The 12,672-nt window shown below is 40.7% G+C and overlaps 1 protein-coding gene across 1 annotated transcript in view; it reads right to left on the bottom strand.

The window, feature by feature from the left end:
• Positions 1–913: 913 nt before the first annotated feature.
• PDZRN4 (PDZ domain containing ring finger 4) overlaps positions 914–12,672 on the bottom strand; it is a 244,787-nt gene continuing 233,028 nt past the window's right edge. Inside the window, exons 9-10 of the mRNA XM_042872556.1 lie at positions 11,160–11,276; positions 914–3,147 (exon numbers count right to left, since the gene is read on the bottom strand). Of these exons, the coding sequence (XP_042728490.1) occupies positions 1,621–3,147; positions 11,160–11,276 (1,644 nt within the window). The 3' untranslated portion in view covers positions 914–1,620. The remainder of the gene's footprint in view (positions 3,148–11,159; positions 11,277–12,672) is intronic.

The following is a 12,672-nucleotide window of genomic DNA, read 5'->3' as shown; positions in this document are numbered from 1 at the left end:
ACGTGTAGAACAAATACCAAGCTCAGCCAGGAAAATGACCCAAAATAGCTACCCAACAGCATAAAGCACAACAATATATTAAAAATCATTCAATCGACTAATAATAGCAGGTAAGAAAAAGCCAGCGAGCCAGACAAAGCATCTCACTCCTATGTGTTCTAAAAAGGGCAAAGCTAATTCCTAAGAACTAGTCTATGGTATCTTTTGTGTCTTGTGTTCTTGAAACACAGTGTGCCCAGGTGGCCAAGAAGGCCAATGGCATCCTGGCTTGCATCAGAAACAGTGTTGCAAGCAGGAGCAGAGAGGTGGTTGTTCCCCTATATTCAGCACTAGTGAGGCCACACCTCGAGTACTGTGTCCAGTTTTGGGCCCCTCACTGCAAGAAAGATATTGAGGCCCTGGAACGTGTTCAAAGAAGGGCAACAAAGCTGGTGAGGGGTCTGGAACACAGGCCATATGAGGAGAGGCTGAAGGAGCTGGGAATGTTCAGCCTGGAGAAGAGGAGGCTCAGGGGAGACCTTATTGCTCTCTATAACTTCCTGAAGGGAGGTTGTAGTGAGCTGGGGGTCGGCCTCTTCTCTCGTGTCATTAGTGATAGGACCAGGGGGAATGGTTTCAAGCCACGGCAGGGGAGATTCAGGCTGGACATGAGGAAGTATTACTTTTCAGAAAGGGTGGTCAGGCACTGGAATGGACTGCCCAGGGAGGTGGTGGAATCACCGACCCTGGGGGTGTTCAAGGAAAGGCTGGATGTTGTGTTGAGGGACATGGTTTAGTAGGAGCTATTGGGAATAGGTGAACGGTTGGACTGGGTGATCTTTTAGGTCTTTTCCAACCTTAGTGATTCTATGATTCTATGATTCTATGAAAGATATGCTGCAAAAATCAGACAAGGTGAAAATAAATCATCCTTTAAAGGCAAACAGTCAATTGAAATCAAACAACTTTTCACCTTTTTTTCTTAAAGATAAGCAATAATTTATTTCTCTTTCATCTTCACAATTACCACAGACTGCCTAGCTACATGACCAATGCTACTACAGAACACAGGAGAATTGTCCATCTACACTTTACTTGGACAAATACAATTGCAATTTATAGAATAAATGTACTGTACAATGTGTTGTTGGAAAAAGGACGTTCTTATCTATAAGACGGGATGTGGCACATGATTTATAAACAGATGCAATCTACGATGTGAAACTTCAACAACTTGTTAAGCCAAGGATACAGTATAAAGCATTTTGTTTTGGTATTGTTACTAAAGTAGAAAAAAGAAAACTAGAGAAATAAATCCAGATATCAATTCAGGATACTTAGGAGGTTAAGAAATTAATTGCCTTCTCTGCTTTTTTTGTTTGTTTGTTTTGCTTTTCTTTTCTTTTCTTTTCTTTTTTTTTTTTTCCTACAAATGAGTAATATGAATATATTGCAGGATATAGAAAGACTGACAGATAAAGCAGGTACCATTATATGAAAAACAAATGAAAAATTACCAGGTAATTTTGCTTACAAAAAAGATCAAACTATAAACAGTCACAAAATATATAAAAATGCCACATTGAACGAGGCAATCGTACTCTACCTAAATGGTAGTATACTCTCTGAAAGAAGTTGTGTTCATACAGTAGTAACTGATAAAAAGGCATTGTGCACTCTTGTGCCATCTGGAGACTTAGCACCATGTGTCATCAGTTCTTGGATTGTCATCCAGTTGTCCAAGATTTTCTTGTTTCTCTTTTTCATCATCTTTTTGTGACTTAGTTCGATAATGTTAATTTCCTTTTTGCCCTCGCTGCCACTCTGCGGACTTTCCTTCAGACACTCCAGCCTGCTACGCATCATGAACTCCCGTCGCCTCCTCTGCTCCTTAGCTCTTACCAAGTGCTGCTTCCGCTCCTCTTTGCTCCAGTAGCGACCCATCTTCATCTCGCTCATTGTATCATCATCTGTCGTCATTCCACTGCGCTCCTCTTTAATTTTTAAGGCACGTTCCTTTAGGATTCTGTCTCGAACTGGTCTCTTTGTGATATACCTTGTCCCATCACTCCTTATTTTCACTTTCCATTCCATCTTGGGCTCCGCACACTTCTGTGAGTCTTTGCACATGCTCACCAGGCTGAGCTGGCTCTGGGCATACTCCACAGCTGACTTCTGCTGGATCAGCTGCATGTAGCTTTGATAATGCTTGGCATGAGCAGGTATATTCCCATACCTGTAAGAAGAGCTGTGATATGGGGACAGGTAGGGAATGTGTTCGGTGCTCTGCTTTTCCTGGTCTGTGAATTTGCTTTTTTCTGATGCCAGCATTGTGTCTTCAGCAGTGCTGTTTTGCTCAGTGGGTTTGGTTTTGACTGAGATTGTTTCCTTGTTGCTTTGTCCTGAGGATGACTGATTAGCCACAATTGTGCTCCTCAGGTTTTTCCTGTTGGTGATGCTGATCATCCGCTGGAGCGAGTTGTCCGGGGATCGCTCCACAGTCAGAGGGGTGCTTCTGCAACTTTCAGCCGTATTGTAAGCACTGGAGCTGTCCTTGTCGGACTTCTCAGGGTGCTCCAAGATGTCATCGAGTTTGCCTCTTTGTACGTCTATGCTGGTGTTGTAATTCCTGAATCCTTCATCATGCAAAGCCCAAATGTCTGCATACTGATCCCTCACTTTTTGGAGCCGGTGAGCTTGCATGATATTCTGACATTCGAGTTCAATGTTCCTCAGCTCTTCATTGAGTAGCTGCAGCTCATGTTCCACTCCATCTTGCTCTCTTCTGTTGCATTCTATTGTGCTGCTTGAGTAATACAGGTCATACTCCCCGTGGTTTCGAATCTTGCACTTCAGCTCCAGCAGCTGTCGAAATCTTTCACACTCCTCCTCTGGGTTCCCTATGAAATCAGATTCAATGTATTCCCCTGACACAAAGCTTTCATTGCATTGGAGCTCAACACTTCCTAATGTGTCTTGGCTATGACCCAGCTCTCGTTTGTTTTGCAGAGTTGCACCGTTCTGCTCTTCAGGTGCATTTTCTTGCTCTGAACTTTCGTCGTTACGAAGACTCTCATCTGTAGGTCCCACCCCACTGTCCTTCTCATGATTGTTGGATGATGAGGTTGCAGTGTCTGTAGTTCCATCCTCCTCCTCATGCTTCTTTGGCTAAAAGAATAAGCAAATCAAAGTGACTATCATCACTAAATAAAGATCACATTATAGGAGAATATTTTCCAGCTCTGTTTTGCTTAAATTGCTGGAGTCTGATTTAAACTGAATTAAAAGAGATTACTAAACAGCAGTCCTAGTGCTCATGGCTTTGAAACATTTCTGAGATTCATGCTGTGGTGGCCATACTGAGAGAAGCAGATGAATTACAGTACTAGTGACATATTTTCTGAAGTCCGGAAAGAAACATTTTCCTCTCTAGCTAAGCCACCTCTTTGAAATGCTTGAAGATAATGATTACCAGATGGTGCACTGTTTTTGATTCTGGATAATGGCCAGAGACTGGTGGAGCTGAGATCTTCTCAAACTTGGAAAAAAGCTTCAGTGCTGATATCACTTCAAAAATAACTAAATAAATACATACATACATACAAATAGAGCAAGCAGCCAATCTAAGAATGACTAGCGCAACCTAAGAGGGTATGAAAAGACTGCTTTCACCAGTGGAGCATTTTTTTTTATCTGAGGACTCTTTATATGCTTCACAAAGATGGGCAGCGTGGAAGACTGCAGGCCAGCCTGTTCTACTACATCCTCAGTATTCCTGTCTCCTACTTCGTGCATTCAGTAGTCTTTTTCTGAAAGACTGTTCATTTTGACTTCCTAGATTTTGCTCAAGCAGACTTCTCTCTCATACATCTCTGGAGATCATTTCTATTCCCTAGTTGGAGTTTATTTTCCTTAGAAATAAAAACAGCCTTTTACCATTAAGCGTACAACAACACTGAGTGCTTGCCATGGGCATGATGTCAAGTTCTTAAACTGTTGTTTTTTAATTAACACCCAATCACTGTACCTAACCTATTTATATTCTTTTAATTCAAAGAATGTGAAATAATGTCTCTCTGAAGAGACACGTGCTTTTTATTTTTCAAACTGGATATGAAAAGAATTTCCCTCTACTCCTCTCAGAGAGTAATCAGCCAGAGTGCAATTTATACGGCCTATTCACCAAATATAAGTGCATACAGTATCAACCAAATGCTTTTTTTTCGTTTGGAGGTATAATTGCATAATTACGTATAATGGTAGGAATAATTATGGGAGAAAAATGTACAGTGTACCCAATGAAAGGAAACAAATTCAAAGAGGACACTTGACATAATTCCCTTTTTCTCTTCTATGACAGACAGTAAAACAGGATGAAAACATGTCTCCCATCTCCTTTCTCTTGTCTTCTTGTGTACCCCACGATCACACCACACACCTTTCAGCTGGTTTCTTTTCTTCAGTCACAAGGAAAAAATAATGGCCTAATCTGAGGAAAACAAAGATAACCATCACCCCCAAATACACAGTAATAGTAGAATAAGATAAATACTGAAAGAAGCAAACAAGATAATCTAGTGTCTGTGATGGACCAGTTACAAATCTCTGAAAGAGTGTTTTAGCAATGTGTTCTCAGACAAGACTTGAAAAAACATATTTATCCTTATAATAGTAGCAAGGAGTTCATACTCATCATTTTGTACATACAACATACAACTAATAACAAGACACACAAGTGCTTAATTCCCATACATATTTGGGTGTCATATCTGCCAAAATTTTCAAAATTTACTGGCACATATGTAGACTCCCAAAAAGTACTGCCTCTGACTAATTTCCAGAGATTCTACAACAGATACTGAGAACACAATAATACTATTTGATAGAGAATTTTTTCAGCTACAGAACAATATTTTTCAACATAGTCACCACCATTAGCTGTGCATTTATGCCAGCAATGAATAAGAGCCCTCATGACACAGTCATAAAAATCTGTACCAGTGGAAGTGATCTGCTTTTTCACAGATGCTATGATGGCATCACTGCTAGGAAAATATTGCCCACACAACTCCATCGTTCATCAACTTGAACAGATGGGAGTCAGAAGGCACCAAATCTGGACTATATGGTAGGTGTAGTAGGACACTCCAACCAAGATTTCAATGTGCTTCACGGTCTTGGGGCTTGGCATATTGTGTTGCAGGAGAACAATTGTCTTCTTCTCTGGCCTTACTCCAGAAGTTCAAACCTTCTGCTTAGTCAGCGTTATGATGTCATGGTCACAGCTGATGGTTTGTTTGCATTCCAGGAAATCCATAAGTATCACTCCTCGCTTATCCCAAAAGACACTGCACATCATCTACCCTCCAAGGGCTGCATCACAAAGTGTTTCTTTGATGGGGAATTCACATGCTGACACTCAATAGTAGTTTTGACTTTGAAACATTAAAATGCTGCTGTCATTCCAATGCCCTGAAGCTGATATTCACAGTTTCCTGGCTGTAATCCTCTGATTTGCATGGATGAGCTGATCGAGACACTCTTCATTTTGTGGTATGACAGTTATGCATGGCTGTCTGGAACATGGCTTGTCTTTCACATTGCTGTCACCACTGCAAAAATGCATCATCCACTGCCTCACTATGCTCATATGCACTGTTTGGTCTCCAGAAATATTCAGCAAGAGTCAATGAATGTCAATGGGTGCAATTTTTTCTGCATGTATGAATTCAATTATACACTCTTGCCTCATAAGCACCTCTGTGTCAGACCCCATATTGTCAGACTTCCCCTCTGCTGCCATCTGTTGCAAAGCAACAAACTGTTATCGAATATCAGTGGTAAGATTCAACCTCTACTGACAAACCATCAACATCTGCCTCTGATGTCAGGGGCCAACATAATAAAATAGAAAAAATTACTTTTGGAGCAGCCATCATATCTCCCCTGTCTGAGATGCTGTCAGATCGTTCTACTTAGCCACTTAAAGGTAAGGACATCTTGTCGGAGGAAGAAGGAATATGAAGAATAGAACTAGTAACACTCTAAATAACTAAGTACTGCAGAATTATTCAGCAATAATTAATTATAATAATTTATCTAATCTTTCCTCAACTTATGCATTGTTGCGAGAGAGCAGCAGTTTATTTTAGGTTGTTGTTAAGGCTCATTAAATATTTCCAAAGTGGTCGCAACAATTTAGTTCTCTCTTCATGAGTATGTGGAGAAGTGATGGGATCTCAACTCTTCAGACATCAGCTATTTTTAAGTTACAAAATTTCAGATTTTACACAGAGAAAAATTTGCTGCCTACGAAATTCTTCATGAAATTCCAGAGTAATCAGAAAGAAGGGCGATCCAACCAAGGAAGTGTCTAGGGCGTTCATCAGAAGTGCTGGAGATTTGTGTTTCATTTCATTTTTATTCCCTATTTATGTCTTCCAAGCGAGTGCTGCTATATCAACTATTCTGGTCCCCTCTTTCACCTGCTTTGAAGCTGCTTCAGCTTGTATTTGTGTCTTCTGTTTTCAATTTTTTCAGCAGAGTTTGAGTGTGCACTCTGGCCACAACACAGTGTCACCTATGGCTCTTACTGCTCTGGAGAATATTCAACAACAGATGCAAGGTCAGTCCACTGGACCCTGGGAAGGCCTTGCTGCAGAATAACCAGCAATTTGGGTGCCTGTCTGAATGTCACATTCTACATCACTAGTAGATCGAGTGAAGGAGGATGGCCAAAATCCATTTGCTGACACCAATGGGGAATGACAAAACACATTTGTGTCTATGTGACTAAACTCAGCTTACACTTCAGAGTGGCTTATACACATTGTGCTAGAACAGTTATACAGCTTCCAGGTGCTGAGCCACATCATATTATTATAGACCTTCCTCTGGTATCTCAGCATGGTGCCACACCACCAGATGTTTGGGTATATCTGAAAAATCCTTTAATGTATCTGTTTGCACAGGCATTTAAAGAAACTTTACAGTATGGGCTCATGCAATCAACACTTTCAGAATTTGGGGCTCATTTTCTATACCACTTTAATCAATGATTTAAATTTTGCTCCTTCAACTTCCATATGATCTAGATGGAGTGAGCATAATAAATTGCCTCTACTTTGCATAATCAACACACACACACAAAAGATGTAATCAAAGTAAAATCCATCTTTTGAGTCTATTGGAAATCAAATAGGTGGGAATCACCTGATCAAAAACGTCTATTGTACAGACACCTGAATGGAAGGTAGTCACCCTTGGATTCCTCTCCCTGTCAAGAAGAAACAATTGTCTGTTTAGGTCCTTCTCTGTCTAAAGCAGACACTGAAAATAAGTTACCTTCTTCCCCAGGAAACAGATACATGCAGCAAGCTCAAATAATAAAACTGAAAGTTTCTGTGGGCTTTTGAGAAACTTTTACAAAAATCCTCTGTGCTTTGTGCAAGATAGTCCCTGGCTTTTCTGTCCTGGACTTGTCATCTTTGACAGAGACCCTGAACGTGTGCAGGCTGAGCAGTCTTTTACAGTATGAGATTATTTTCATTTTGTTTTGAAGCTTAATTTCAGGTTAAGTCCCTTTTGCAAACCAGAAGATGGTCTTCAAATACCAATGTGCTGCTTTTGTCTATGTTATCTATTCCAAACAAAGTGTTTGTTTTCAAACATACATTGTCAATCTTGGGTACAATTATTTCTGTTTGAAATATCAAAGGAATCCTTAGGCCTCATCTTTGCAGCGAGCACTCAGATAATGAGAATGCAAACCTGGCAGTGTGTACAATCAAACAATAAATGAACCACAAAAGATGCTCCAGCAAGCATTCATGCCTATAAAATGGCTAATCTTGCAGGAATTTGGGCACTGTTCTATTCTAATTTTACAACTTAGGATGCATATTGTGATTAATAGCCCACCCTGCTACTGAAGTTTGAAAGCAGTGAGATTCAGTGAAGGCTTTTAATCAGCCTGGGCTCCCTGGTCAGTCTGAGAGTAAAAGGGAGGCTGACCACAATGAGAGGAATCTCCAGTGGCAGGCTAATCATGAGATACACCCATCACAGGGGAAGACTGGAACTGATTTCAGTTGTGCTTTAGAAGGTAAAATGCTCTTCTGCAAACAATGCTGCTCTTTTGAAACAGACCTCTCTCTCTCTGTCTCAAAAAAAAAATAAAATAAAATAAAAAAAAATTCCCCAGATATTTTCACTGCACTTCAGCTTTGAATGAACTGGAATGAATAGTTTTATCCAATTCTTTCTTTTCTTAATAGGTTTTGATATATTCCATGGTACTGATAAGAATTTCTGCATGGCAAATGTATGGTATTCATATCAAAGTTATCACTGCTACACGATGGGCTGCGATGTTCTAATGGGGAAGGAATAAAATGAATTATAAAAAATGAAGAATTACATATTTCCTTTAGGTTTTTTGGAGAAGATACAATTCTTGATTAAATTCTATAGAGTGGCTAAAAAACACAAAAAGGACAGGACTATCCGATTTAATTCTATACCATTCTTCTTTTACAAACTGTACCAATTCCTTCTCTGACAGCTCATACCAAATGTTCAAATGCTGTTGATAAAAAAGATTAATATTTGGAAGGATAGCCTGCTACTATATGCATTCATTCCTGCAGATCATATGATTCATGGTGGTCAGATATTATGAAACCAGAAAACTGTTCAAAAATTAAGGCTAATGTTGCAGCAAAATCTCTGTGGCCAACCTGGGAGCTTAAGGCTACTCAGCTTGGCCACCTGCAGCTGCAGTGAGAGAGTTTCATTATTCCAATGTATTATATGATTCACCTCAGAAGACTGCTTGATTTCCTGGCCTAACAAGGCTAGGAAAGGAATAAAGAACTAGTTTTCTGAGTTGCCGAGTCACTACAATAGAGTATGGAGAGACAGCAGCTGTCACAAATTACTAACGGCCCATTACACATCTAGCTGCATTTGGTTGATTCAATTACTCATCAGAAGGGCAAAGAACTGTCTGGCTGTTCTAGAATTACTTCAAGCAATGCAATGTCAGACACATACTTACAGACCATAATCTTTTCAAGTGTAGCTCTCTTCTGCCATAATATAAAATCTCAATAGGGGAAAAATATTCCTAGTCTAAGACTTCAATGGGAAAAAAAAAAATCTCACAGCATTTGATGAAATTGCCACATAGAACATCATCATTCAGTAATGAACACTATCCGTAAACGAAATTCAGTGAAAAAAACAACAGTTTCTGGTTAAAAAAATAAAAAAAAAAGATGCCAAATATCAGGTCAGACTGGTTAGCAGAGCAGTATTTAGCACATTGAACCTGGGAAAGCAAGACTTGGATCACTGCCTGGAAAAGAGAATCATTACTAAAAGGCCAATGCACATTCCATTGTAAGGCTCCCTTCACCTCTGACACTGGAGTTATTCCACTTTGTGTGAATAATTAAATGCTTGTAAGATCAAGGATTTGTAATCTGGTCTATCATATTCCAGATAATAGACTTAATTGCTTAGCTATTCTATCAGTGTCTCTGTCCCAATGAATATTTAATTTGTGTAAAGTGAATAGATTTAATGGGAGTTATCAACAGCATCGAAGTGGAAGGAGAGGGGGGATGGAATGGGCTAAAAACAAGTTCAAGTCCCCAGCATGGAGCAGGCAGTGCAGGATTTGAAGCCAGGTCTCCCATCAGACACATACTGTGAGCAGTTTTGGATTCCACAATATGAAGATGCCATAATACTGCTAGCAAATACCCAAAGTAAGGCTATGAAGGTGGTGAAGATTCGAGAGGGCAAGATGTATGAGGAGCAGCTGAGGTCCCTGGGTTTGCTCAGCCCAGAGCAGAGGAGCTGAGGGGGGCCTGATGGCGGCTGCAGCTCCTCAGAGGGGCAGCGCTGAGCTCTGCTCTGTGTGACAGCGCCCGAGGGAACGGCGTGGGGCTGTGCCAGGGGAGGGCAGCTGGGGCTGGGGAAAGGGTCTGCATCAGAGGGTGGTGGGCATGGAACGGGCTGCCCACGGCTGTGGCACAGAGCTGTAGGAGTTCAAAATGTGTTTGGACAATGCTCTCAGACGTAACGGTGTTTGAATGCTGAGTGGTCCTATGTGGAGGCAGGAGTTGGACTCAATGATCCTCGTGGGTCCCTTCCAACTTGGGATATCCTGTGATTCTGTGAAATCCTTTCCCTGGTTTCCAGAGGAAGGAAGGCTCTCAGAGTCTCTCCCTCTTCACTTCAAAGGAAAATGCCTTAGGCTTTGCTTTCAAACAATTCAAAACAGGGAAAAAAATTCAAGTTGGAAATTTCTGTGGTTAGAACAAGAGTTTCTCCCCAGCTGCACACATGCAGAAGCTAGGAGATGTGGTGGGATATTATGTCCTTGGCTCCACATGGGTATGCATGCTGACACATCATCTGCTTCAGGAAAGGATAAGGTCTCTTACGCCTTTCACAATGAAGTACAATTTTATTGAAGATCCTTTGATTAAACTGTACGGCTGAGGGCTGCGCGTGTAACTTTGCCAGAGCTGCACCACTAACAGTGCATATGGGCAGATAAAAGGCTAGCAGCAATCTGAGACTATGTTAACAGTATGCGCCTTTGTTTCCATTAACAAAACAAATGATAAGCAGTGCACTGCTGGTGCAAGAAAAATACACTTGTGTTACCAAAACACCCGTTGTTTCTTTTAAACACCTCTTTTATCTCATTTATAAGTTAGCTTACATGCTCCCTGGTACGTGGGCTGGCTCATACCTTGCATGTGTACAAAAAGAGTGGCACCTATCCCAGCTCAGAGCTCTACGTGCCACACTGATCCAATCCACTAATTAATCAACATAAAGCCCAAACACTTCAGAGTTAAAGAAAGCAATAAATATTAAAAATGTTATTTGGAGAGCCCAGAAAAAAAGAAAGAAAAAAAAAAAAGAAAGAAAGAGAGAGAGAGAGAAATCTGCATTTATCCAAGCTTCCTAAATCATTTGCTAACTTATCATACTTGGCCTCAATATCTATTGTTCCCCTCTGCTTTACCTAGTTCAGAGCATTTTAGAGATAAAATTCTGCCAAAGCTTTTGACTCCATTTAACAGTGTACTACTTCATTCTCTATTAGTATGAAGTATACCCAGCAAAATTTCAAATGACACATTTAGTAGCAGTCCTACCTGCTCCACCTCATTGGCTGTGTACTGCATCGCTTCATTATGTTGCTCTTCCAACATTTCCAAGTTCAACTCCTCCAAGAATTCATTCCTTTCATCATCCAGCCACCCTTCCTCCAGCTGCAAACAATACATTAGTACATTATATTATGTCAGCAAGGACACATGCTAAAATAGGGTAAACCCAAATGGCAATGCTTGACTAGTTCTTTTTATCATAATGATTCACTTCAGAAAGCCAGGCGGTAGGAGTCCGCTTCTCAGAAAAGGAAGAAGAAAGATAAAAAATGGGACTCTCATGCCTTTTATCCTTTCTTGAAACAGTATGACTGATTTTCTTTCATAATGAAGGAGACTGCTCAACACAGACATTTTTTCTTTTCAAAAGGTATGAAAGGCACAGTGCATAATCCTGAGGCTGTCATGTTCATTACCGCCGAGAGCCCCAGTGCTGAAAGAGCGACATCATTACTAATAGGACCATGAGACAGTCAGGTTCTTTCTCTCAACAGCCTCCACCTCCATGCTGTACCTTAGTGTTGCAACCTCAATAACAGCCTTGCATTGTATTTCTACTGCAATTTCCCCATTGATCTTCAAGGCTAACATACATATAGAAGATGGGAATAGGCAGATGCGGTGCCTGGAAGAGTCGTTATATTTATTCTTACAGTGTGCCTGGAAACAAGTCTTATCTGTTTGTGTTTTCCCTAAGTGTAATACTTTGACATTTGGTGAAGACAGTCTTGTGAAAGGATAGGAGGGAGTGTTGTATTTTTCATCTAGTGAGTATACCTGCTGTTCACATCCCATTTGCCCCCTTCACAGCTTTCAACACTAACAAAACCAGCACCCCTGCCCTAAAATGCTCCTCTTCTCATTTTGCTTATTGTGCTCATGTGTATGTGCCCATTTGTATCTGTAATCCTTTGGCAGATGGTGCACTGCGCTGACAGGGAAAATACCAGTCAGTGACACTCCTGTAAAGGCTGTACTGGTGGGAAAAGAGCAGAAGGCAATATTTATTGTTATGTCACTGGTGAAAGGAGGAGGAAGGTGACAAAAGGATGGCACGTTCCTCAGCACTAGACAGTGACAACAGTATCAACTATTCACATCTCGAGGCAGCCAGATCAGTGCAACACAGGCCACCACCTGCAGCAGAAGTGCCACCAGAGCATCAAAGCACACTTAAGCAAATCAGCAAGTGGTAGTTCAAAACTAGACAGAGAGTGATTGGTGTTGTGTGGTACTTACACCTGAATGCTGGTAGGATATCACTGTTTCCTTCAAAAAGTCTAATGTGCTTTTGCCGAACATAAACCTTCCATAGTTTTTCTTGGCAAGTCAGCCCAAGATTAGAAGGAAGGATGCTTTTTTTTCTTTAGGACATGTAATTTTTGTTTGTCCTTAATGGGACTTAAAAAATATTCTCTGAAACATGTGGTACTGACCAATAGTTTTGTTAACTGTTCTCATTTTCTTTTTCTCCCAAGGAAAGCAGGAACTTAGTCCT

The sequence above is a fragment of the Lagopus leucura genome, unplaced genomic scaffold (genome assembly GCF_019238085.1).
Source record: "Lagopus leucura isolate 7727_CA_CO unplaced genomic scaffold, USGS_WTPT01 Super-Scaffold_100008, whole genome shotgun sequence".
NCBI classification, from domain to species: domain Eukaryota; kingdom Metazoa; phylum Chordata; class Aves; order Galliformes; family Phasianidae; genus Lagopus; species Lagopus leucura.
This window is presented reverse-complemented; position numbering and strand designations above follow the sequence as displayed.